This window comes from Melanotaenia boesemani, chromosome 2 (genome assembly GCF_017639745.1).
Source record: "Melanotaenia boesemani isolate fMelBoe1 chromosome 2, fMelBoe1.pri, whole genome shotgun sequence".
Classification (NCBI taxonomy): domain Eukaryota; kingdom Metazoa; phylum Chordata; class Actinopteri; order Atheriniformes; family Melanotaeniidae; genus Melanotaenia; species Melanotaenia boesemani.
The window spans coordinates 33045103-33072857 of record NC_055683.1 but is presented as its reverse complement, the minus strand read 5'-3'; the positions used below and the strand labels follow the sequence as shown (position 1 = coordinate 33072857).

General features: G+C 39.3%; 1 protein-coding gene across 1 annotated transcript in view; it reads right to left on the bottom strand.

Moving 5' to 3' along the window:
- The window catches only part of ngfra (nerve growth factor receptor a (TNFR superfamily, member 16)), a 30426-nt gene extending 2976 nt beyond the window's left edge, over nt 1-27450 (bottom strand). The window contains exons 1-5 of the mRNA XM_041974500.1: nt 27067-27450; nt 24409-24571; nt 14776-15135; nt 7607-7841; nt 5890-6095 (exon numbers count right to left, since the gene is read on the bottom strand). Coding sequence (XP_041830434.1) covers nt 5890-6095; nt 7607-7841; nt 14776-15135; nt 24409-24571; nt 27067-27105 — 1003 coding nt within the window. The 5' untranslated portion in view covers nt 27106-27450. The remainder of the gene's footprint in view (nt 1-5889; nt 6096-7606; nt 7842-14775; nt 15136-24408; nt 24572-27066) is intronic.
- Between the last annotated feature and the right edge of the window lie 305 nt (nt 27451-27755).

Here is a 27755-nt window from a genome sequence, read left to right as displayed (position 1 = left end):
CAATAGGTTGTTTTTTGTTGAACCAGTGCAATCAGAGTCTGCTCAGAAATATGAACTCCCAGTCAGAGCAAAGTTACTTTCTCCCCCTCTTTGACAGTTGAAATTATGGACAAAGTCATTTTTTAGTAGTTTTCTTTTCCCCCATTAAAACACCAAATTCCACTGATTTGCTGTTTTTAACACTTCAGAGACTTTCAGACTAAATCTTGACAGTTTGGACTTTTTCTGCAGTGGTACGTCACAGCAGGAAACTTTCCTCTGAATTCTCCTAGTTGGAAATCCAAGGTAGGGGGTGCAGGAGAATGGCTACCCAAATGGTGATTTACGTTCTCACATGCCAACACAATATCTCTAGAACACTTTGTTGCATGTGTGTAAGCAGCTGTAGATAACAAGTCAACGCCCCTCTGGCCATCATCCTGGTCACTAGAATAGCCCACTTTTTAGATGTCCAGACAACACTTTCAATATCAGCTTCTCTTCAAGAACATCATTATATATTCATCGTACTTGATTCCCCGTACAATCACAAATCAAAATTTGAATCTCTATCAGAAACCATTAATGAATTATTTCTCAGTTTTGTACCTTGCATTGTCAAAATCTATATTTTTTTAAAAAAACTCCCAATAATTCTTCACTGTGCTTTTGACCAACGGCTAGCTTGACAATATTTTTAGAGGTCAAACACAGGGCAAGGATGCATAGTGGCCAGTATGTGAGAGGGATTAGAGTCTTGTTTAAATTTTAAACACCCTCAATATGCATGATTGAGAGGAGAGAGTAGGAAGAAAAAGACATGGGGGACCAGAAAGGGGTGCTGCACAGATAGTTGGTTCTTTGATGAACTGGGCAGCCTTCATGAAGGAGCTTTCACCCCTCACCAGTGACTCATTCAAGGAAAAAACCCCTCAGAACGATGTCAGTCACAGCAAGAGACATTTGAATTGCCCTGTTTCCTTTTTTAAAGCTTATTTGCCTTATTTTGACTGAAGGTGTTCCCATTACTTGATCTGCCAGTAAAATATGGTTCGCTGAAAACAGGAAACCCCCTGTGATTGTAATGGTTTTATAGTGCATATTCTTCCTTACTGGTGTGTTTAATAGACCCAGTTGGTAGCAGAAGACCCAACAACCTCTTGTACAAGAACATTTGCTGCCTCTTTTAATAGCTTCCACACAGACGGTGCTAATGCCAATTAGCACGTGCTAAACACGGATTCTACATCAGATTCGTAAAAGAAGGAGAGACCAGGCCTGGATCCCATCTCATAACACCTGCTAATGAGCCAAAAGAGGTGACACCCAGAATGGGTTAACCAGGCAGTCATTCTCTCTGTGAGCCAGTGCCAAGCTGCTTCTCCAAAAGAAATTCCTTCTCTTGTTCATCATGCAGTCAGCTTCACATTTGTTGACTGGAAGACAGAAAAGGTACTCAGATGTCTCACAAAGACGAAATAAGCTTTTCTTAAACCTCATTAGAATGGGTGGCTGTTGTAGAAAAACAGTACATTGTTCAAAGAAGTATAGCAAACTGTTTGGCTTGTTAGCACATTATAAACCATGAATAACCATTATTTTAGACCATATTCAGTCAGCATGGGAAGAGCTAAATCAGCCTGAGACAATCAGTAAACATAAATGAATGTATGAATAAAAAGATTATAGCTGAACTTCTTCTAAAAAGCATCCTCACTTTATGAATATAGATAAAGTATCAATGCTGTTTCTTATGTATTGTGGCACTATATTAGTATTGAATAGAGGGGGAAAGCTGTAGTGCAGAAGTCCCATCTCATTTCTGCAGCATTTCTTTTGTTCTGGTGTCTGCTGCTTAAAGGTTATCCTCATTTTTCAGATGTTCATAGTAATTTTTCAACATAGTCTTTGTGTTTATATCTGTTACTGAGCAGAGGGAAAATCTCTGATATTTATATAACGATGCATAAAAAGCACAAAGGTTTGACTTTCAGGATATTTATTGGCTAAAATCTACATTTTCATATGAAATTACTCTGGTTTAATGGATCATAAGGAGAGATTTTATTGATAATGAATTCAAAATCCAAACATGCATTGATCTAATCAACATTCACTCTTTGTAGCTAAGGTGTAGTTGATAATTTGATAAAGAGCATAATTTAAATATTGCTAGACTGCAGTTCACAATAACCTTTACTAGAGCTTTAAATATTTTTCTTACATTTAATGACAGCAACATGTTTAAAAGAAAATGGGATAAGGGCAACAAAAGGCTAAAAATGTGAAGGCTATTCAAACCAATCCTCGAGGAACATGTTAGATCTAAAGAGGTTAATTGGTAATGTTATAAAAAAAAAGAGCACCTTAAAGAAGCAGAGTATCTCAAAAGGAAAGATGGGCAGTCAGTAATCTGCAAAAACTATAATGGAGCCATTTTAGAGCAATGTTTAAGAACTTTGACTATACCATCATCTGGAGAACATATCAAAAGTTTCAATTAATCCAAAGACATCAATGTGCACAACTGGAACTTAATGAATGTCAACATTAGATGCAAGAGATCTTTTTTGTGTTAAAAAGAGAAATATTTCTGTCATGGATGTCTCTGTGTGGGCTCAGCAACACTCATGGAAGCCATTGTATGTTAACACATTTCACAGTGCCATCCACAAAAGTAGACCAAAGCTCTGTCATGCAAAAAAGAAAACAAATGTGAATATGACTGATAATCTCAGATGTTCTTTGGGCCAAAGATTTCAAACAAATTGAAGCTAAGGGAAAAAAATCTCTTGTGGTCAGGAAATCTAAGTTTAACCATATAAAGCCGAATGTGACAAATTACATACAGTTTCTGAGACATTTTGCATCACTTTATGATAAAAACCTGCTCAAAATCCTGTTGAACACAATCTGATACATGTCCTCTGCCTCCTAGTAGATACCAGGAACCAGAAGATTACACTTTAATAATTTTGACATATCACGTGGTAATAAATGGTAAATATCCCGAAAAGAGATTTAGTTAATTTTGTTTTTACATTCTGTTAAAAGGCCAAATGAAGACTTCATTTAAAAAAATAATAATTTAAAAAAAGTACTTTTCTTGCCATTTTTTCTTGGGTTGGCCCTTAAGTTTGTAGAGCAGCATGCGCTCCCATGAAGATGGCATCTTTTTCAGATAAAGACTTGCAAATTTCAACAAGACACTGATGGACCAGATTCTGCATCTACTGCAAGAGCATGGCTTTAAAGTACAAGACTGCGTGCTAGACTGGCCTGCCTACTTTCTGCCAGTTGAAAACATCTGGCACCAAGACCCTGGGCTGTTTAGTAGCTAGAATCATACACCCCCCATGAAACTAAACTAAAAAGATCGTATATATATTGATTTATGAGATTTGCAGATCAGAATATCCTGTAGTTAATTAGCATGTTACACATTGTCCAAACCTTTTTAGATTTAAGAGTTGTAATTTAACACAAAAAATGACCAACACAAAGATCACAAAGAGACAAAAAATGACCAACACAAAGATCACAAAGAGACAAAAAATGACCACAGATTGATGCAAAATGATGCAAAATATCTGCACTACACACAGCTGGATAAAAGAAAACAACCACAAATTGTGTTGTTTTGGTTTGTGGCAGTAGAAATTACATAAACTATAACATCTCTTAGCCCAGAGGTCCATTGTTTCATAATTTCTTAATGCAATAATAACAGATATCGAGCAAACGAAAGCACTCAAAACTTTCAGTGTTTATCTCTCTTAATGCACTGCATCACTAGAAGTAAATTAAGCACATGCTGAACTGCTTCATAATAGATCAGTAAAGTGCGTAATGTTGGTTCCAAGCCAGACTTCATTTACTGAGTTCATCTTATAAAACCTTTTTCGATTTTGTCTGGCATTAAATCTGTCCTACAAACCTACACTCAAAATACTACCTGTGCCCCCAGAGACAAATATAGCAGAGTAGTAAAGACTAACAAAGATCAAAGATGCAATTATGTACCCTGCTTATGTATTATGCAGCACGTCTGATATGTTCTAAGACAGAAATACTATAAAAAACTTTCAAACATTTTTGAGTACTGGAATTTAAAACTTAACTTTTAGTATTAGGATGTTATTGGTAGGAATATAGAGGAACTAAGACCTACAGAGTACAATCCACAAATTTATTTTTCTGCAGATGCCTAATACATCATATGCGAATATCGCTTTTGGCAGCTTTATGTAAGCATCAGTGCTGCTGTATGTGTGTATATATGTATGTACATGTGTATATATATATATATATATATATATATATATATGTGTGTGTGTGTGTGTGTGTGTGTGTGTGTATGTATCTTTCTCTTTTTATCTTAGTCCACAGAAATGTATCTTTGCTCTTGCACAACACTCAAAAAGCCACAACACACCTCAGTAAAATATCTTAATGTAACTTGGCAGCTTGAATATCACACTGTGAAGAATGTGTTCACATCGTGATGAGCTGAAGTTTCTCTGAAGAAGCACCTGAAGCCCATTGTTTTATGGAACACAGCCAAACCATTTCCAGTGTATATTATGAAGGCACTCAGAGATAGATTTTCTACTGAAATGGATCCTACTAAAGAAAACATAAGCATTTATGGTAATAAATAAATCAAAGTTTCACCACAAAGAATATAAAACTACACTGAACAAAAATATAAATGCAATACTTTTGTTTTTGCTCCCATTTTTCATGGGCTGAACTCAAAGATCCAAGACTTTCACAAAAGGTCTATTTCTTCCAAATATTGTTCGGAAATCTGCGTTAGTGAGAACTTCTTCTTTTGCCGAGATAATTCATCCACCTCACAGGCGTGGTATATCAAGACACTGATTAGACATAACACATCTCCTTCACATAGAGTTGGTCAGGTTGTTGATTGTAGCCTGTGAAATTTTGGTCCATTCCTATTCAATAGCTGTTAAAAGTGGCTGGATTTTGGCAGGACACGGAATACATTGTCATTTACGCCCATCCAGGACATCCTAAACATGCTCAATGGGTGACATGTCTGGTGGATATGCTGGCTGTGCAAGAACTGAGATGTTTTCAGCTTCCAGGAATTGTCCTTGCGACATGGAGCCGTGCATTATCATGCTGCAACTTGTCACGTTATCTCTGTGCATTCAGAATGCCATCAATAAAATGCACCTTTGTTCATAGTCCATAACATACGCCTTCTTATACCATAAGTCCACCGCTGCCATGGCCCACTTAGTTAACAACACTGACATTAGCAAACCGCTCACTTACCTGACGGCATATACGCTGTCTGCCATTTGCCATGTACAGTAAAAACCGGAATTTATTCATAAAGACAACACCTCTCCAAAGTGCCAGATGCCATTGAATGTGAGCACTGGCACACTAAATTCGATCTTGGATATGAAGATGCTGTATGTGGAGGTCTTGGGCTCGTTTGGTTACACATGGTCTGTGGTTGTGAGGATGGTTGGATTTACTGCCAAATTCTCTGAAAAGCCTTTGAAGATGACTTATTATAGAAAAATAAACATTCAATTCACGGACAACAGCTTTGGTGGACATTCCTGCAGTCAGCATGCCAACTGCACGCTCCCTCAAAACTTGCGACATCTGTGGCATTCTGCTGTGTGATAAAACTGCACAGTTTAAAATGGCCTTTTATAATAGCCTAAGGCACACCTGATATTTGAGAGAAATAGGGCTTTTGTGTCCACAGAAAAGTCTTGGATCTTTGAGTTCAGCCCATGAATAATGGCAGCAACAACAGAATTATATTTTTGTTCAGTGTACATTCAGGATGTTATCTTATAAACTGTGTTTATATGGCATTCTGTTATTGAAAATAGCATCGTCTTCATATGACTGAAAGCTTACCTATCTGTTCCTGTGTGTGAGAGTGTGAGGACTGAGGCTGGACTTCAGCTTGAGCTTGCTGCAGCTGCTGCTGCTCCTGCAGACTCTGAGTGTCCACTGAGATGCCGCTGTCACTGTGCAGCTTCTCTCCCTCCGGTGTCACCATCTGGTTGTTTGTAGCTGCACGATTATTAGCTGCCTGCTTGTTCTGCTTGCAGCTATTCCACCTGTAGAGAGGTAGCATGTCATATAAAACCTTTTACAATGCAAATTATTGTATATCAATACAGCAGCATATTTTATTGAATTGTAAAATTACTTAATCTGGTTTTAAAATTTATATCAAATCAGTAGCTTGGTGGACAGCTATTCTGTAAATATGACTGTTCATTGCTTTGCAAGTTTTTTTTTATGTTATTAAAATATACAATATGATGTCTAAAGCAACAGAGAAAATATTTATTTATACTGTATCAGAGAACAAAACGAGCTACTGTATGTTTGAATAAAAAGGAACCATCTATCACATTTAGGTTCTGGCTGCAAAGCATACATTACATTGTATGTGTGTTATTGTTTGAAATGGCCATAAATCTCTTTAAGGTGTATCTAAAACAATCATATACTCCAAAACTAAACTTTTACAAGTTCATCAGTTGTTTTAAAATTTGTTATTTAGGATCAGCTGAATAAGTAACGCTGTGTTAATCAAAAATCTACACAAATTTATGTTACCAAACAAGGAACAAAAACAAAATAAAGAGACACCTTACCAACAGGATTCAAGAAATTAAATGAATACAGAATACTATGAAAAGGTGTTTTTGCTTTTTCTTTATGTTTAGCTGTTTTAGAGTGGAAAATCAGTCAGAATCAGTACAGCATGCCTACCTAGCATCAGTGCTGGTGGTCCTAGATACAATCAGATTTTAGTCTACCATATCGGCTCTTCTGGGATACATTTGCAACATAATTGTTTAAGTTATTTCTTATCCTAAAAGCATTTCCTCTTTGCTTTGGATGTAAAATATGTGCCTATGTTAAGTAAATAAAAAGGCCTTCAATGAAACAAAATGGCAATATGTTTCTTTATCATAATCAAAATTATATAAACAAAAAACTTGTTTTTCCCTTTTTGCCAGTGAAATGCAGATTATTTACTTATAAATAATTGGCAGTTGTAAAATTTTTTGCATGATCCAAAGTACATGTCGAGTATTAACCATACATGTGCGTGGCTGTGCTGATAAATCTGCTCATATTTCCCCTGGTCGGCGCTTTTCAAACAATCAATGTCTCTAATGAGCTTGTTTACTTGCTTCAAATGTGTTTTAGCCTGCGTTTGTATCTGTATAGTGGAGCAGCTGCATGTGCAGCTGCATGTCTTAACTAATGTGTTTGTAACCTTTGTAATGCATTGAGTGTTATTGTTTTCTTCCTTTTTTTTTCTTTCTTTCTTTTTTGGAAAGATAACTTGTCTATAGTGCATTTTAGCAGAAGTGGGTCAAAGTCTCTTCAACCACAACTGGACTGAATATTTCACCACCTTACAGGCGGTCTTTTAGGCTAAATGTTTCCTGGGGTAATGTCTGTGTTAAAGTGCATTGCCACTGGCAACATCAGGATCACCAACACCCTTTCTGTCCGAGAATATGTTGCTCCTGAGGTGCAAAACCCAATTGTGCAAATGTCTTTAAGCACAAAGCAGCTTGTCAGTCATTTTCCACTTTCCGCTGACCTCTTAAAGATGATGTAAGCTGCTAGGCCCACTACCACTGCAGCCAGGATAGAGCAGTAGATGGGGATGAGGTTTTCATTGAGGCCGTGGCCAAGAAAGCGGGGAGAGCCTGCACTGGATGTGGTTGTCTCTCCACTCGGCAACGGGGTGTCAGAAAAGTCGGAGGAGACATAATCAGGCGGGGACGTTGCAAAGGGATCGAAGGTAGGAGTGACATATGTAGGAAGATAAGGATCTGTGGGGAAAAAAGTGGACAAAAAATGCAATCAGCAAACAATGCTCTGAGGAAGGAGGACTGCATAAACATTGAGCTAAATGGTAACATGTTCACAATGATACTGCTAACATGCAGCTCCTGAGGCACTTGAACATCTGAATCGAATTTCAAGGCAAGGCAATCCATCCTGTAGAAGTAGTACATTTAACCTAAAACCCCAAATTTCTACCTCGTGTTTGAATTACAGCAAAGTTGAGGGATCACAAGAAGTCTTAAAAACATCCTCCGAGCATCATGAATGTTTGTAGAAAGCAGTGAGCCAATGTGTTAATTAGAAGTCTAAATATGCTATTTGATAATAGCAATATTTACCCTGCTGTTGCCTGTGGAGTAAAGTCTGTGGATCACCTGTTATTATCCACAGATATCTGCACTGAATTGCATTTCATTGCTGAAAGAAATCTTGCTTTGATGACACTTTATTTGCAGAGAGCTTGTTTGCTGGAGTGTGATTACCAAGTCACCAACCAGATGTCTGCACACATGCAGCAGCTGTTTCTGATAGACAGATAGGTTCTGGCTGAGTTGCTGTTTGCAAGAAGAAGGAATGCTCTGCAACTAAGAGGGGGGGCAAATGTATGTCACCCACCAGCCCACCCCAGACTAAGCTTCAGACCTAAACACCAGGTCTCTTCTCACCACATCCTAATCGGTGTGATGTCTGCACATTGTGTGACGTTAAGGTCATGTGAATCCTTGAAGAAAGAAGTTTAAAGCTTTTGGAGGTTGTCTCTTTGACTGTAAACTTTGCAGAGGCCAGAGAGTCAAGGGCAGTACTGTGCTACTGGAGGGGTCTGGTTTCTATCACCACAAAGCCTGTAAAGAAGCCATTTTCAGAGATTAAACTATTTCCTCATTCACTGTGTGCTCCATTAATGACAGTGTAATTTCCTATCTTGCAGCACCACACCCTCTCTGATGGACACGACTCCTGAAAACACAAGTCATCCATCAGTGCTCTCCTGCAGTCCTGTCATACAGCTTCTGTTTTCAAAGGCCATGCAGTGAAACTGCACTGACTTTGTCGGATGGTTGAAAAGCCCACAGAATAGCCTGCTGATCATTCGTGGCCTCAGGGTATGGCAGATCAGGCCGAGGAGAGCACCCGTCCAGCCAAAATCAAAACTCCTGTGAGTTCAGCCATCTGGTGGGGATGGAGTAAGCGCAGCTTGGCTCAGATCTGAGCCTGTAACTCTCACTAGAACCTTGGGCTGCTCCTCATTAGCTTTATACTGGTGCTCACAGGATTAACCCTGCAGAGACCCCCGAGGCTCCTTTCAAGAATAAAGACTGGGGGCTCTATCCCAAATTCTTTTGGGGTTGTTCACAAATGTTAGGATTTTTAGGGGCTGCTGACTTGTTGCCTATTTCTATCGTTTCGCAAAGGAATTATAATACAGCAGAACATGGTGATAAAACTTATTTATCCATGATTATAACTTACATCATGAACATTTAAGTTTCATTAGTTTCTTTTATCTGTTAATTTATCAGCCTCAAGTTAGTTTACAAGGGAGGAGTAATACCAAATCATAAATCATTACCATGCATTATTAAAATGATAACCCACTGACCACATGTTTATACCGCTACACCTTCAAGTAGCAATAAATTTATTATTTTACTGGTTGAAGTCAGAAGAGGCTCCAAGGTTTACTTTACTTGATTTATATGAAATAATTTCTTATTTACCTCCACTGGTATGTAGGTTAGAGAGAGTAAATTTTTAATATTTCATTGTCAGCTGTTTGAGAAATCTTGCTCTCGAATTTGTGCCTCCACCCTTGTGCGTTGGTGGCAGATGGAACATAATTCGTGAGGCTCACAGCTCAGAAAAATTGCATTTCAATAATTTAACAGCAGTGTGCCTTTCTAGAAATGATGTCCTGGTTATTCTGATTAGTCATCAAACCTCTTTGACAACTTTTATCAAAATTCCATGGAACCGAAGAAAAATTAAAAACAGTATGAAGCTGAGGAGTGTAACTTCACAAACTTCTTAAAATCTTGACAATTTAGATTGAAGTGGGCGTCGTGGGTCAGTGGGTAGAGTGGTCGTCCTGTAGCCCAAGGGTTGCTGGTTCAATCCTGGACCGGTCGAGCTCATGTCGAGGTGTGCCTGAGCAAGACACTGAACCCCTAATTGCTCCTGATGGGTTGTGGTTGAGCAACTTGCATTGCAGCTTCTGCCATCAGTGTGTGAATGTGTGTGTGAATGGGTGAATGTGACGCACATGTAAAGTGTTTTGGATAAAAGCACTATATAAGTACAGACCATTTACCATTTGAAGTAGTAAAACTGATTAAATAACTAAATAATATTAAAAATAACTAAATACAAGGGAAATTATAAAGCAAATTACATAAATAATGATACATAAAAAACAAATATCAAACGTACTAAAAATAAATAAATGAATATATTTAAAGAATACATAAAGAAAGGATAAAAAAAACTGAAATAACACAAACCACCACCAGTGGGTTATTGGCATTACATTTAAGCTGTTTCCTCCATTTTGCACACATTGACACCCACTGTTACTGATCACTTATGATTTAATGAATAAAGTTTATACAAGCCAAGTAATCCAATTTTCTCTTGTACATGCTCAGTATTAGTGTTCTGTCATCATTCTCTGGAGACTGAGTAGAAAGTCTCCATGATAAAAACTAATTATGGGAGTAAAATGCATTAAGTTATGGTGGTGATGACTGATGTGGATTATAAGACTAAAGACATTCAGTGGACTATCACAGCAAAACACTGCAGTTCTTCTCTTTTCTCTGACATGGCAGATAGTCAAGTTTCTCCACATTGATTTGTTGCATAATTTAGACACAGTTATTCCCTTAAACAGTCCATTGGGATCCTGATGGGCAATTTATAAGGACGGATTTGAGCCATCTCTGTTTGTTATTAAGAGTGCATGTTTGTCCGTCTGTCTGTCAGAGTGGTGATGATGGAGCCCTCCTTCTTCCAATAGAGGGGGAGGTTGGTTTATTGAAATATTATCCCCACCAATCCAGAAATATTTGGCACATGCGCATGCCATACTTAGAAACACGCAGAATGCAGAGAACTATTTAAAGCAAAACTATCGATTTGGATGTCTAAAAGGAGGGAGTGTTCAGAGAAATGGAACATGGGTGTTTGTATTACATGCATTTCTTGACCTTTCCTCAGATGTAGTCAGGTTTCCTCAGCTCTGCCATGCATCATCTGGCTAATGCAGGCCTGGCTAATGGTATTAGCAATGCAACACGAGCTTGCGAATACAATAAATTGTGAATGGAAGGTGTGAAAGAGTGAAAGCATGCAGACTGTCTAGCTTTACAGTTTATCAGAGAAGCTGCAGACAGTCTTTATGTTATCACTCAGGGTTATCAGTCATGCTGCTCTGTGGCAAGTGCTCGGTGAATGCTACTTCAACACAGACTTCAGGACTGGTTGTAAATTGTCATTCTCAGTTTCAGATTACAACTCTCATGAGAACAGGCTTCACATACCACTGACTCAACGCTGTAAGTTAAGGCACAGGATGCCACATCTTTATTATAACTGCCTGCTCTTTATATTTCTCTGGTTAGGGGACTGATACACAGCTGGCTAAAGAATAAAGCAAAACCTGAGTCTGCAGGGGCTGCATGCTTCACCTTAACTGGAACGCAATGGGAGCTTAAACCTGGCTTTGGACCTTTAACAATTCCATTTTGGCTTCAGTGAGTTTAAAACGCTCATGAAACAAAATAAAACTAGCCCAGGATTTTATGAGAGTGGGGCTGTGTGGGCATGGAGATGTGTTTATTAGTGGGGTGTGGACACAAATGGAGGAAAAGAAAGATTTAATTTTTATGAGCCACTGAGGTCTTTATGGTGAATTTAACCCCAGGGTCTTGTGCAGAGGTTGATGTCTTGGCCGTTACCAGTCCAGAGTGGAGATGAGCAACTATCAGGCACAGCACATGCACAATGACCTCTTTATCAGCCGCCAAACACTCTCCTTCTGTCTCAGCTCAGCCTCTATCTCAACTGCCTGCCGTGCACACAACCATCACACACACACAAAATACGACAAATTATTCAAGTGAGCGCTCTGTCTTCTGTTGGGGAGCGTTAATAGGAAGAGCGGAGGGGAGGGCAGACAGAGAGGCAGAGTGTTAGAAGAGAGACAGGAGGAGGTGCAGATGAACAGAGGAGCTGCTGTAAAGTGCTCTGATTAGCGGGAGTAATTATACTGCAGCGGTGGAGACACTGAATGCACACTGGCCACCTTCCACCACTCTGCTAGCCCGTCCACTTGAGGGCCACTGTGGGAAGAAACGGAAGGAAAGGGAGCAAACATGATGAGCTCAGCTCAATGAGAGTGGGATAATAAAGAGAAAAGAAGTCCACCCATATCTGTGTTTTTAATCTTTCCCTCTTTTTCTCTCGAGAACTAAACTTATACACATGCTCAACATTTCACGCAGACCTACTCAAATGGAGACTGAACAGTGCCTTTGGGATAAATGTGACAATTCCAAAACAGACAGAGATCTTCTAGGAAAGATGCAGGAGGCGTTTTCAATTTCAGTTCAAAGAGGTTTACACATGTGTGGCATTTAATGAAAAAATGTAGAAGTTAAACTGCACTTGGCAGGAGGAAGAGTGTGCATGTGCCTGCTATCAGCTGCATTGATTCTGGATGCTGTGTCTGAATCTTGTGTGAGCGTGTGTGTTCTGCAGTCATGTGTGGATGCTCATAGAGGTCACTCAGCGAAACCTGAGCATGAGCAGAAGAAATCCCAGGACTCATATCGACCCCTCAGCATAGAATACCAGCACAGCAAATATGCTGCAGCTCTCTGCCTGTTTCCATCTCTATTTCTTCCCCTCTCTCTGTCTCTGTCATTGTACCGTGTAATTGACACTTGCTGACAGCTGGACAGAAACTGGGGATTTGAGGATTTGAAAATACCCCAATAGCAGCTTCACTAAAGGAGGCATAAAGTTTTAAAAGACACCAAGATAGGATTTTAAAAAAATGGCAGAGAACCCCAGGAAGGCATCTTCTTGATTGCTGCTGTATGCACAGTCATCAAAGACCACCCTGGAAGCCCGGAAACGTCATTACACCACATGTGACTGCAGCCCTTACCCACAAGCCCACTGGTGCTGTTTAACAGGGCTCTTCTTTCATAAGGTCACTCATGATGCCATCTTTCCCATCTCCACCATCATTACCACTGCTGTGGTGCCATCGCACAGGACAAGGCGGGTCAAAGTTGAGCTGCCTGGGTGGGCGCAAAATGGGCAGCAAAAGGCTGTATTGTGGCTACACAACATCAGATATTTTATGAATCTCTTGTAGGGGTATAAGGGTTGTTGTATGTATGTAATCTGATGACATGCAATGTAAAATGGAGTCAAAAGTTAAGAGGTCAAAATTTCTGTTGCCTCATTTGTGTTGATATCTGGTAGGGATTTACTGATAAAAGCTAAATATCGCCCTTCTTATGGTGCTATTTTCACCCTTCTTCCACCCATCTGCCTTTCCACATCTTATCTTTCCACACATCGTTTCTCCATTTCCTTTCAGTGCCATTACAGTTGATTGGAAGTGGAATGTAAACCATCCATGGCTCTTGCACAATAATAAAAATAGTGTTGACTGGTGTTTTAGCTTTATGAACATAGTAGATCCAAATAGGAGCCATGAAACCTCAAGCAAGTCACTTTCCTACAAGCATTCTATTGCAGCTGATGTCCAAAGATGGACATTTATAGAAAAAGCATAATGAAAATCTTCATTTAAAAGTAAATATGTGAACATGAGATTGATTTTTAAAAAAGGGCCCTACAGCACCTTTTGCTCCATCCCTCAATAGCTTTATCAGAAGCATTTAACGATTCCACTAGTGAAGTGTTTCAAGGTTTGGGCAGAACATTTCACAGGAACAAACTATTACTTCTTTTCTGATGATACTTAAGACTTTTATCCAATAAATCAAATGCAATGCCCCCCAAAGGCAAAGATGAGGTCAATTTCATGCCTTGCCTGACCCTAAAGGATTTACAGCTTCCTACAGCACAAGCTGCCTTCACATGCAGACACAAGGAGCTGGGCTGTGTTTGGTGGGCGAGCAGATTATTGATTGTTTCACTGTTGACTCTGCAAGAGACTTTGACCTTTTAATGCTAAAACTTTCAACTTCCAGCTGTTTGAAAGTCTGACCAAGGTCGACCTTTAACTGCGCCTGTTTCCACATACACATGTGGAGGTCGCCCCCGGTGGCTCATTGAAGTGTGACTGAGACATATACGGTGCTTCCAACACCAGTTTGAAATAACTTGAAGGCAGCTTGTGATCCTGATCTTGTTGTCTACTCTTGTCAAGCCTCATATGTGGCGTGGCACAAAAACAAACTCTGGTGTGTTTACCAGCTTGGTTCAGGTCTTTTAGCTCTAATGTAGACCAAACAATAACACCCAACAGTCTAACAATATTAAGCTTATTATCCTCTCTCTGGTCCAAATCAGCAGGCCCCTTTATAAACTTGCTCCATCCTTCTAATTTGGGTCTGTTTTGATAAAATTAAAACAAAACAAAAATGCACAAGACAATGTTCACACTGCTAATTGGTTAGATTAGCCAAGCTGTGAACGTAACATTTAGTTTAATACAAATCAGATCTCAAACAATTTTATGTCTGAACTGCATCAGTGTCATTTTGGTTCAAGTCTAAACCCAAACTATCTACATAGAATAGAAATGATGAGCAATCGGTGATTAACAGTTAAATTAAAGGCAGCGTGATTGAGAAGGTGGAGATAAAAAGTACACCTGGCATTATGCTGCTGTAAAGCACCTAGCTACAGGTTGGAAGCTTGACTGTGAGGCTGACTTACTGTGGCATGTAGAGTCACTGGTGGGCGTGCACTCAGCAGTCTGTATCTCTGGTTCCTCACAGATGGTGCAGGGCAGGCAGGGTTCGAGGGCACTTTCCTGATCAGAGTAGGTGTCGTCCATACACTCCTCACACACTGTGTCATGATCATGTTCACAGTGAGCGAACACGCCCTGTCCCACCGGGCACACTGTGCACTTCTCACAGCGTCCAGACACTTCACTGAAGTAGTAGTTGTAGTTGCAGATGCATCTTGCATCATTGGAGTCGGTGCAGGGCGTCTCCATCCGCATCAAGCCGGTACATTGAGTGCATGGCCTGCACTGCTCTGTGTGGCTGTAGTTCTCAGAGAAGGTCTCACCTGCAGATCAGAGGACAAGTTGAAGGAGACAAGAAAAAAATTAGAGAGGAAATGTGAGATAGTGAAAAGAGTAAGGGAGGGTGGAGAGAGAAAATGAAATATGAGAAGGTAAACAAGGAGATAAACAGTGAGTCTAATGACATTAATCATGTTTACTGCACATTCATTAGAAGGAAGGACACATTGATCCACAGGGCTCTTTGTGATTTGTGCTCCAGGACAAGAAAGTGGCTCTTGTTAGGGAGCAAGTCAGAAGCCTCCTGTGCTCATTATATCGATCCCAATGTGTTTGTTCTGTGCTGAGTAAACTCTTATAAACGCAGTCATATACAGCGAGGGGAGTCTCCACATGCTCAAGCTGAAGATATGTTGCTTCAAGTTCTTAGCAGGTAGTCAATCTGCCAAAACAGCCTGTTTAACTTTCCTTAGACAGGTCATGTTATGCTTTTTTGGGGGGATTCCCTTGTCTTCAGTGTGTTACAGCAAAATGACAAAGTCTGCAGTAAAGGGAGTTGTTCTACACCCTCAGAAGGGACTCCATCCGGGACTGCCTGATGTAAAGCGTTTCGGTCCAGAATTTCCTTCCCTCATTGGTCTGCTTCATCATGTAAAATATAACCGTCATACAGGACCTTTTTATTAAGCGTTTAAGATTGGCAAGGGATGTGTTTTTTCTTAAAGTATAGAATCTTCTTAAATAGATCTGACAGTAAAATTGTAATCAAGCAAAATTAGAAAAATATGGTCAAAATGTTTGGCTTTTTTATGCTATAAACTTGTTTAAGTACATAAATAGTATTTTGTGTTGTCAAAGGTTATTGGAGAACATTGACTGATACACACGTTAAGAAGACATAAGATTAAAATGTTCTTGCCTGTGATAAGTTAATATTTATAATAAATTGTCTTTGCTCATTAGTCAGTTTAGATGAAGTTATGTAGCCTGAAGAGACCACAAGGATGACAGTTTTCAGTGAGAGCTAACGGAAAATTTTTACTGACTCCAATTGTAAAAAAAAAACTTGAACTTTGCATTTAATTAACAGAAAAGCAAAATGCAATGATTTGCAAATCCCATTAGAGAATATTGCAATTATGAGCAAAGAAAACAAGTTAAATGTTGAACATTTGATAAAAAATATTAGTAAATAATATAAGTTTTAATATAAGTTTTAAAGAAATCTGGAAAAATGGTTCTGAAAACAAGCAGGAGAAACACAATGCAAATAGTTTGGATTATTGACAACAGATCAGTAACATTATAAAGTGTAAAATAGCACCTCAGAGAGGCAGAGTCTCTTAAAGACGGTAAGCGGTTAAGCAATCTGCCAAAGAACACTGTGTCTACAAACTGTGGAGCAGTTGCATAATAATGTTTTTCTATGTAATACTACAGATTAGGTCATTACATAACCTGCAGTATATAATATCATCTTGCAGACATCGTTGTGCACAAAGGACATGGCTGAAAGATGAAAATTTCTGTGGATTCCCACTGAAGTCCTTTGATCTTTGGGTTTTCCTGAAGCACCGCTTTATAAACAGGCATAATTCTGTCATAGCAATCACTGACTGGGTTCAGGAACACTTCCTGTCTCTGAACATATCATCATGTGCCATCCACAAATGCAGGTTTAAGATCTGTGATGCAAAGAATGTGTGATTTTGAATCACCAAAGTCCTCTCTGGGCTAAAGTTTAAACTGCACTGAGACAATATGGAAAACTGTTTTGTGTACAAATTAATCAAAATTTAAAATTCTTTAAGAAATCACAAACACTGTATCCTAGGAACAATCTGGCTTGTTGTCAGCACTCGGTGCAAAATCCTGCATCTCAGATGGTGTGGAGGTCCATTAGTACCATTGAATTGGCAGCTTGTACATCTTGAAAGGCTTTATTAATGCTAAAAATAAACATAGACCCTCATCTAGATGTTTTATTCCAACTAAGGCCTTGTATATTTCAGCAAGACAATACCAAACTGCATACTGTTTAACTTTATTTACATTTTAACAAAACTTTTAAACTTTTTTGAGACTGGGACTGTAAAACATGTGTCAGCTATACATTTTAATGCTAAAGACATTTGTTTTGTTTTTTGTTTTGTTTTTGTTTTGTTTTTGTTTTTTTTATAGAGAAAGGCCTGATGGGTGCACTTTGTACCAAAAGTAGATCATCAAACTCTATAAACAAAAATTAAGTCACATATTCTCAGCGGCTTGATTAAGATATTTCATTCAGAGCCAGAATGATCGGCATCATCAACCCTCCAGCACATCAGCCTAAAATCTGTTAGTTCTGGCTTTTGTCAGACGTTTGCAGAGCCTTCACGGTGTTTAGACATCCAGAAGGAAATGGCTCAACTGTCCTTTCTGTGGACAGATGTCAAATATTAGTGCCTTTAAACCACAGCTGAGATGTGGAGAACCGTATTGAACAAGAGGTAAAAGCCGTGGTGACTAATTGCCTTCTGCTTTTCACTTACTTCAGACACTTCAGATTTGCTCTCCAGGAATATTTGGTATCGGGAGGATTTAGGAGAGTTTGTCACTGAGGAAGGGATGACCTCAAATTAGCTTTTTCTTACACTGAGCTCCTCAGGGCACAACGTATTCTATTAATATTGCATGTTCATATAGAATTATTTTCACATATAATTGGATGCCTGCTGAATTATGCATATAAGCGAGAGGAAAAGTGTTTGTGTGTCATATGAGTGTGTTTTAGTGGTTGAATGAGATGCGAGCAGAGTAGAGAGGCCGACAGGAGGGGCGAAACAACTCGCAGCTCAGATTCATTACAGAGGCAGCTTCTCTGTTCTCCAAATCCCCATTTTACTTTTTGTGACGTGCTTAACATGAGAGCGGTCACCTTGCAAGAGCTGCAGAGTTCAGACAGAAACAGAGCGAAGCATGATGTTTTGATCCCTGCTGCTTACAGAAAAGTTTCAAGCTCTGCAGAATTACAGCTGGAAGATCAGTATGAAAGTTTCACAACATGAAATTATGAGCCAAGAATGCATGTTCAGGCTGTTTTTACACTGTATAATTAACACCAGAAACTGCCTTTTTTTTTTGGCTTTTTGATGTCACAAAATGAGCCATGTATTAAGTTTACACTAGTAAAAATCTTCTTGTTTAAATATACTTTATTTTACTGTAATATATAAATCATTTGGATTTGGTGGAACTGAATAAATAAAGCCACATGACTGTGTGGATGTGTGGCCCCTTTGCGCAACACTTATCTGCCTTTCCATATGTTTCAGTATGCTTCTTTCATACGAGCTGCTAGGCGGCAGACATGTCGAGCAGTTGCATATTTTCAAAGTGAAAAATCCTGCAACCATGTCCCATCACTTGCTTGTGCATTGTAAACAGCTCCAGCAAGTAAACACTGGCACCGAGTGAAGCTTTAAACACCTTGTAAACAGCAGTACAGGTAGGTCTGTCACATTATACAGGCAGACTGAGCCGAGCAGATGGAGGTAATGATATGGAGACAGGTGGGGAGGAGGCTGTAAGATTTGCTCGAATGAATCTCAGGACTGTTTGACGCAACATAATCTTTGAGGGTGGTCTAGAAGTCCAAACCCATTCAGAAAAAAAAAAAAAAATACATGATTTAGCAAAGTGTTGAGGAAGCGCTGATGAAAGACTGAAAGAAGAAGGATCAGAGGAGAGGGGGAAAAGAGTTCAACTCTTTCCCAAATAATACAACTCCACATGTTTTTATCTGTATCCTTCATCGCCTTTTACTCTTATTACAATGTGCAGGCAGAGATGGAAGAGAGGAGTGACACTGACCAAACAATCCAGACTCAGACAAGGTAAATGATTGTTTTGAATTAGTGAGCTTGAAACGCTTTGTTTTCTTTGCACTGAAGGAAAGCCAGTAAAGCTCCCTTTCTCATTCATTTCAATTATGCCACAGCTTGCAGGCCTCCTCCTTCATTTTAACTGTGTATGCAAGAGCCCCTCTGCAGTCCTTGTGTGTAAACTTTTATAAACGTGACCATATGCAGTCAGTTCAAAACAGGCAAAGAAGAGAGGTGTGTGTGTGTGTGTGTGTGTGTTTGTGATAAATTTATGTGTTAGTACTTTCATCTGAGGCCAAAAGAAGTACCTTAAAGGCCATCAAGAATTAGGAGGGGAGTGCCTTCTTTAATAAAATATTAATTTTGTCCTAATTGTCCCCAGTTGAGCGACATTCAGATCAGCTCAGCGTTTATAGTTTTCATGTTTGGCTGGGAAGACGGTCATTGGTAAAAGGAAATGTGACCATGAGTGGGGGGTTTGTTCCACTTAAAATGCGCCACTTCAGCCCCCCTGCCTTCGGTGTTTCAGTCCCATTAATGTCATCAATAATGTAGCTATGCATGGCCTTGAAACTGCTCAGTGATCTTCACAATCAGCACTTTGGGTGTAAGCTTTTAGCCATGCTGGGCATTTATCAGAGCCCACATTTCAGGGGAGACACCTTTTTTTTCTCAACCGAACTGTTGACCCTTTGCAGACGGGGGATAAATGATCAACATTAGGAAAGCTGCGTGACCGCTTTATTTGTCTTTTTTAATTCCAAACATGTCTGTCTGTAATTATCGCCCAGCTTCATTGGTCAGCTTAGCTTCTCTCCAAATTTAAAACAGGTGTTTAAGGATATTTCCTAAGTTTTTATAACAGGGAAAACATTTACCCTTGCATCCTGTTCTAATAAAGCTTTTTTTTTTCCATGTCAGACAGTAAGGAAGAAGCTTCCTCTACTGTAGTCTGACAAGATCTGCCAGTGGAAAATCTTCCGTTTATCATGTCTTCATCCCTACTGATCTAAAGTTGGAAGTGATTCTTGGTGCTCAGCTCCAGGCTTCAACCAGACGTGCCTGTGATTCTACTTTCCTTCCTCCTTAAGTCCTGAGTGAGCTACAGTCCCGTCTGCCAGCAAGGGTTGTCTTAAATTCTTCTCTGTCTCCTGAAGCGTTTTTCTCTCAGAACTTCAGCCAGTTTTCAGGGCAAAGCTTCTCTGAAGGGTTCACTAAGTGAGGCAGGTCTGGTTGTCTTGACTCCCATGACAGCAGAGAAAAGTGGAGGAGACTGATAAATATTTCAGGGCTGCTGATGCTGGCACTCATCCCGTGTTGGGATCGGAAGACCATGGGTGGATGGGGAGGGGGTTAACCGACAGGAAGTGGGAAAAGTGGGAAATTAAGAGGGAGGTCAAGGTAAACACAGGTTTTCCCATATTTACAATGAAACAGGAAATGGATTTGTTGAATTTGACTCTTTAATTATTAATTTCTGCACTTAAGGAAATGTATTTATGGCATTAGTTTTGTTTTTTTTTTGGGGGTAGGGTCAGTGTCTTAGCCTCTAACCCTAATATAAATCCAACTCAGCCTGTGGGCTTCAGGTACATTAAGATTTTATCTGACGTATCAAAAACAATATTCAAATATATGAAAATCCCCTCACACCGGAAATTGAGTGCAGTCTCCAGGGTATTTCAACTTAATTGCTGAGTGTTTATCAGCAGTGAATACTGTTACTATACTGCAGACTGGGATAATTGTTCACTGTAAGAGCCACAAAAGACTTTTCAATATTGTTTAATTAGCTGGATCAAACGATTAAGGATGCATTGATGTAACAGTATGTATAATAAATGAGCAGATCGTGCCCTTTGCTGCCTGGCTCTCTAATGCCGTCTTATCTGCTAGTACAGATGATGAGTCATAGCAAGAAGGAAGGTGGGGAGGGGGAGGCAGGCACGGGATGCTAGATTAGAAAAGTGAGATCAGGAGAAGAAGGGAGACACGACAGCAATTTGCTGGCATAGAATAGTGAAGAATTTAAGAAAGAAAATCAAATCAGTACAGTCCTGATGGCCAGCCCACATCACAGGACAATGAAGCTGCAGTTTAGTATCTATGCATCCATCATCTGTCCGTGTTTTCAACAGGAATATGAAAAGCAAGGCAAACTCCTCATGACGTCAAAGCAAAGCTAAAGTCCAGATGCCTGTGAAGCAGCAGCAACTCTTTCTCTGCAGACTCCAAGCACCATTTAACCAGTTTCCAACCTCAGCATATCAAATGTATTGTTCAATAACAAGTATTAATTATTCTGCTCACTCTATATTTTAAACAGTGTTGTTTGGGTTTTTTTTTTTTTTTGTTTGTTTTTTTTGTCTTTTACCCTTTGCTAATGCCTTACTTTTGCTTAGAGGAAAGGACTCTTTGCTTCAGAAGTCATCACTGCAGCTTTTGACATACTTGATGTAATAAATAGGAACTTAAGATCACATCTGTTGTGCTAATTACACCATGACTGATTGAAGCAAAGCATCTCTAAAAGGCTGCAAGCATTCCTGCATAACTTGATCATGATGACATCCAGTGGTACTCTGGAGTTGTGTTTTGGACATGAGATTTGTTGCTGAAGGACTTAAACTCAGCAGTCCTTGTTTACAGACAGGATTTGTTTCTGTGTTTACATGTTTCCATAATGGATTAATGCCACCAATCAATGCTCACCAACTCTGCAGTTTTCACTGAGCTTTCCAGCGGTGCTCGTGATCTACACTTTGAAGTTTACTTATCATGCCGACAAAGCTACAGACCAACATCTGAAAGGGTAAAGATAGCTGCTAGAATGTGATGCAGAGAGACTTGTGAATAAAAAAAGAAAAGGTTTGTCTGCAGCACTGACTCCTCATCTCTTCTTTGCAGTGATGTTGGCACCTCTCCCAGCTCTGGTCTGTAGACTCTGTGCTAATGGTTTACAGCCTGAGCTGAGCTGTGGGTGAACACATTTGGACCCACTTACAAGCATCAAACATATGAATTCCTGACTTATTTCTGAGGACATTCGATAAAGGCAAATCAGACACTTTATACAAATGGCTAAATTGGAGGATAATAGTTTGTTTTGGCTTTAACAGCCTTTTTGTTTAGAATTCAAAGCCTGAGCTCAACCAGTGAACGTGGATTTATAAATAAAGATGACGTAAGAGTACAAACTTGAAGAAGTTGAACTATCATGTGTAATGCTGCTGATGACATGTAAGTTTTTGTTTTTGCAGCTGTGTATAGATTTTCATTTATATATTTGATTTAAATTGTTACCAGTGTTCACCAATCACACACAGACCATGTAAACATCTGCAAATGTAAGGTTTTGTGTTGTAGTGAAAGCGAACAATTTTATTATTCAAGTATGGCCACCTACATTACTGTAATAAGAAAAAAAAAACATGTTTATTTGTTGTAAGTGTACTGCACCATATTTAAAAACTGTTGATAGTGAGGTTTTCAGTTATTGTTTGCAGACACACGAACAATTCTCACTTCCAGTTCATCATAAAGTGCTGTTTGGTCAGGGGTGTGAAGGAGTCTCAAAGCATCATTTTTCAGCATACAGGGTAGTTAGTAATCCACCTGTAAATCTTGCTGATAAAGCCATATAGAATTTGGGTGTATAGTTAATGAATAATTTGCAGGTCTTTGGCCAGAAAATCCCATTTTAAGTCCTATAACTTGAACTTGAAAAGTCTTATTTTATTATGCTTTCACTTTAGATATTTGTCTGACATGTTCCAGAGTTATTGGTTTCGAGCACCAAAACCTAAGTTTAGGAAAATTTATCAATGGGCTGAAATCAAACAATTTACTAAGTTAAATTAGGAGGGAAGACTCATATCACCTGGTAACTATGGTGATGCATCCTTCAGTTGTGATGTTGCTGTCATTGTGATGGCTGCATTTATGACCACACATTAAGTGGTAACCTGCAATTGACAGCACTACACACACTTATATATTGTTTTCATAATGAATTTAATTTACAGACCATTATATGATTTTGTTTGACTTTGGTTTAATTTAATCATTAACATCACATATATTATACCCAAATTTCCCTGAGGGCTCTCCGAAGGGATTAATAAAGTATTTCTATTCTATTCTATTCTATTCTATATTCTAAAATTGGTGCGTATTTTGGTCTATATTGTGGTGTTTTTTGTTTTACTTTTTAGTTGTTCTAGTGGCTCCAGTTCCTTGGCTTGGGAACCAGCAGGTGCTAACTAATTGGACCAGACCAAAATGCGTTAAGATAAAAACCCTTTTTTGAACTTTAAAACTGTGCCTGACTGTCCTTCACTCCCTGATCCATCACAGTCATATAATATTTTGTCTTGATCTCACAGTATTTAGTTCACATCTTATGGAAATTTTATTGAGATTTGTTGGACACCCTGCACAATGAAAAATTAGGCTGATGACTAAACTCTGACATTTTACAGCAGTTAAGATGGGAAACAAAATTAATAAAATGGATGCATAACTTATCACATTATACTGTTGAAAGACCATTGCATAGGCCAGAGAGATTTTGAGTTTCTCTCCAGGTTCTATTGCTTGGCAAACTTCTAAGATGGATGGATGATTTTCTATTTCTGCTTTTGACACCTTGCTAAATGTGGTACGCTTTAAAGGTATTTGGTTAAGATTCCTTTTAATGCATAAACCAACAAAGACGTCATAACAAGGACTATTTAAAAAGTTACTGTGGACTGCTTTGCTGCTGTTTTCTATGTTGCTATGGCAACACATCCAGCACCTGCTCTGGGAAGTCCTGCCCATCCAAAACAGATGCTATGTGTGGCCTAAAATTAAAATGAACTACGGTCCACATTGGGGCCTGTTCTGGTATCTGGTTTGTTATTGGCTGGCATTTAGCTTTACTGTGTTTTGTTGGTGGGCAGTCTAACTGACACATGTCCATGTACAATATCATTTAGGTCACGGGTGTCAAATTCCTGTCCGTGACAGCTGCTATTCTGCAGGTTTTTGTTGTTTCCCTGCTCCAACACACCTGACTAAAATTAATGGGTCATTGTGAAGAAGTTGGCAAGAAGCTGTTGGATCCATTTGACTTGAATCATGTGTGTTGGAGCAGGGAAACAATAAAAACCTACAGGATGAGGGTCCTCGAGGACAAGAGTTTGACACCCCTGATTTAAATTAACATGCTGGGATGGGAGATGGATTTGGGCCATGGTGCAGGATTTTTCACAAGCAGGCAATAACAACCAGTGAAAGGCACTTGTTAATACATATATATATATATATTAAGTGTTTGGAAAGCTATTTGTTAGGACTTTGGTTTTAGTTCCATGAACTTGTTTTAAATTCACCTGCACATGAGTGCACATGCATATAAATAAGGAACAAACAATAAAACAAACAATAACAAAAAAGAAAATCATTACTCACTGTCCAAACACTGAGCGCAGACAGTCTGAGAGGCACCACATTCTGTCACCACTCCCTCTCCAGGTGGACACTCCTCACAGCATTCCCCACTGTTGGTGTACTTTCCAGAGTCACACTGAACAAGCACCGCCCGCTCAGTCTTAGACGCCAACATTAATGTAACCTGGCACACCCGGGAGAGTGGTTCAGTTAATCACAGCAGTCCAGACATACACACTCACATTTAGCCGTATGTAAACTTCACAGCATAGAAACACTGGGACTTGGAACATTCACAGCAAAACAAATTGATGAAAATTACTTCAATGTGTGAAACCTGTAACTGCTATCAGGATTCATCATAAATCATGATGCCTTGGCCTGTATTAGACACAGCTGGGGCAAAACTGTCACCTAAACTGCCTTAATGACTGCCCTAAAGGCACATCAGCTCTAATAGTAAACTTATGACATGCTCCAGTTGAGGCAGAGACCATAAAATCATGTGTGCACATCATTATACACATGCCCATCCTTATTACTGTCCAAAGGTGAGAGCTGCTGGAAATGTCGGCCTGAGCCTCTGATCATACACAATTATGCTTCCACACTTCTGAAGATACTTCATCGAAGAGGTTCTTTCGTTCACCATCACTTGTTTAAATCCATTATTTGCCTCTTACCTTCCCATAAAGAAGTAAAAACCTGCTACAAGTTTTTGCAAAGCCCTGGACTCAAACGGCCCCTTATAAATTAAAGGCATTGCTCTGATTAGGAGGACCAAAAACACAAAAAAAGTTTTTTTTTTCTTAGTTTTTTTTTTTTTTTATTTGAAATTCCCAGAAAAAATCAACAGCTGAGGATTTTAAAGTATTCTTAAGGTACATTCAGATCATAAGAGTCAGCTCTTTATTAAGGCTGCATCTTTCTTCACATATATAGCATCATTTTAAATCATTGCAGTGGCTGTGTTGTAAATATGCAAGTATTTGTCACACAGATAGTTAAATGTTTAATACATGATTTGACTCATAGAGCATGCTTTATTTACTCTTATTCTCACATCAGTTATCTCCCTTCTGCCTCTCTGTTGTTGTATTTTCAGTCCTCTGATAAATGCCACGCAGCTAACTGGCAGAAGAACTGAGGCTTCCTCTGCTGGTGTGTACACAACAATGTTAAGTGAAAAGAATTTGTATCCAGACGTTGTAGAACAAAGAAAATCATAGAATCACTTTAATGTCCTGTGGTTTTTATTATGTAACTAACAAAACCTCATCTCCACTTAATTCACAATTGCTGAGACATCATTTCCGACTTTTCTGTCTTTTACTTTCTGATTCGTCCCTCCTTGCCTCTCCCCTCTCCACTGTTTCATTCAGAAACAGATGTACTGAGCAGTCTTTCTGCTTCTTTTGCTCAACGCTTCCCCCTCTCTGTCACTTCTCTTTAAGGCTCTCAAGGTGCATTTCTCTTTCTCCTGGTTTCCTGTGACTCTGCAACCTGTTATCTCAATATTTCTGCACAAGCCTCAGTTTTTATTCTGTTGTCAGAGTCCAAGTTAAATTAATGTCAGGATGCAGTTCAAAACCTGAGGATGTTCATTTCTCTGACTCCTAACTCCCTTTTCCTGTGTCATCTCCCTGGAATATCACTCAGTTAAAACACAGATTAATAGCAGATTCTGTGGAAATGTTTCTCAGCTGCAGCAGGAACATACATCAGACTGCACAACGACACAGCTGTGATGTGCTTGGTTTGTACTCTCCCCAATTTCATGGTTAATTTGAGAGTTTATTTCTAAATTTAATTCTACCAAAGTGCACCCGACTGTCACCACTCTTTACTCCAGCTGTCATAACAGAGTGTCCCCTCACATCCAGGGCTGTTCACATGATGACTGAGCCGAGCAACTCAATTAGACCAGCTGCTGTGGACATACCAGAGAGTGGGGAAGATGTGCCCTCTGCATTTTCTGATAAACTGATTAATGTTATCAAAATAGGCTCTTTTTTTATGCAAAATTATCTGGCAAATTAGCCAAGCTATGGCTGGATGCAGATTTAATTATTACTTTCCACACGTTGCAGCATTTTCTGTTTTTAGTTTAAACCCCCAAATGTGTCCAAATTATAATAAATTTAGAACTAAATCGCTTCTAGTAATAATGTTAAAGTTCAGAGCAAAACCCCTGTAGCAAACTGCTCCTAGATGTTTGGATGCAGCCCGTTATGAGGCAAGAAATCCCAGCAGCACTCTTAAGTTTTCTTCCATGAATGAAAACCAGCAGAGAAGAAATAATCGCGCAACTATGCGTGAGAGCAGATGAACATATCACCTGAGCACAAATTTCAGTAAATGTTTTAGACATGAGACACCTGCACTCTTAGAAAAAAAAAGAAAAAAAAACAGCATTGGTCCTTTATCAAGAAAAAAAATCCCCGCAGCGAAACTTAAACAGTTTCCAAACTGTTCATGAACTTTTACAAAATATGTCTTTAAAATTTCACTAAAAAAAAAAAAAAAAAAAAAAAAGCCTCTGCAAGATTTATTAAAGGCTGATTACCGCAACTCAGCTGCGACGTGCATTTTATTGGCGCAATATAAAAACGTCACGATGGAAAGAAATAGATTTTTAAAAATGCAAGAAAATGTGCAGAAGTGCAGCAGACTACTTACCAACGCGCACAGAATCACCAAAGATATTGAAGTAGTCATCCTGCTTTGCCTGCTGGAGTCACATAAAACAGATCTTGAGCGGAGAAGGCAGCGCTATGTGGAAGAGGAGAGCCGCTCAGCAGGAGTGCTCATTTTTATTCCAGCGGCACCTTTTTTTTTTTTTTTTTTTTATCAATGAGTCCGCAGCATCGCGCGTCTGTCGGGACTTCTGGGCTGGAGTCGGATGCAACTGTAGGTGCAGCCTCCGAACACTGCCAGTATTACAGGCACTAACACACACAGAGAAAGAGAGATTGGGGATTGGGAGACAGAGGGGGAAGAAGAAGAGGAGGAGGAGGCCGTCCTGTCCGGAGAACTGCTCAGCTGCAAGTGCACTGCGGAGGAGCTGAGAGACAAGAGGAGAGGGGAGCACGTCCACCCTCCAGCTTATAACCCCCACAGTTCTGCAGTACAACCTGATCCTCTCTCGCGCGCGCCCTTTCTCTTTAATCTCACGTGAGGTGTTGAAAGCAGCAGCAATAATAATAATTTAAAAAAAAGATTCATTATACCAGTTTAATCCCTGACACCCTGTCTGCAGACTTTTTAATCACTAAATTTTAATATAACTTCACAAACTTAGTTTTATATGTTGGTCTTAAGCTATTTGATAAAGATATTTTCCTGTTGAAAATGACCTGACTAATTAC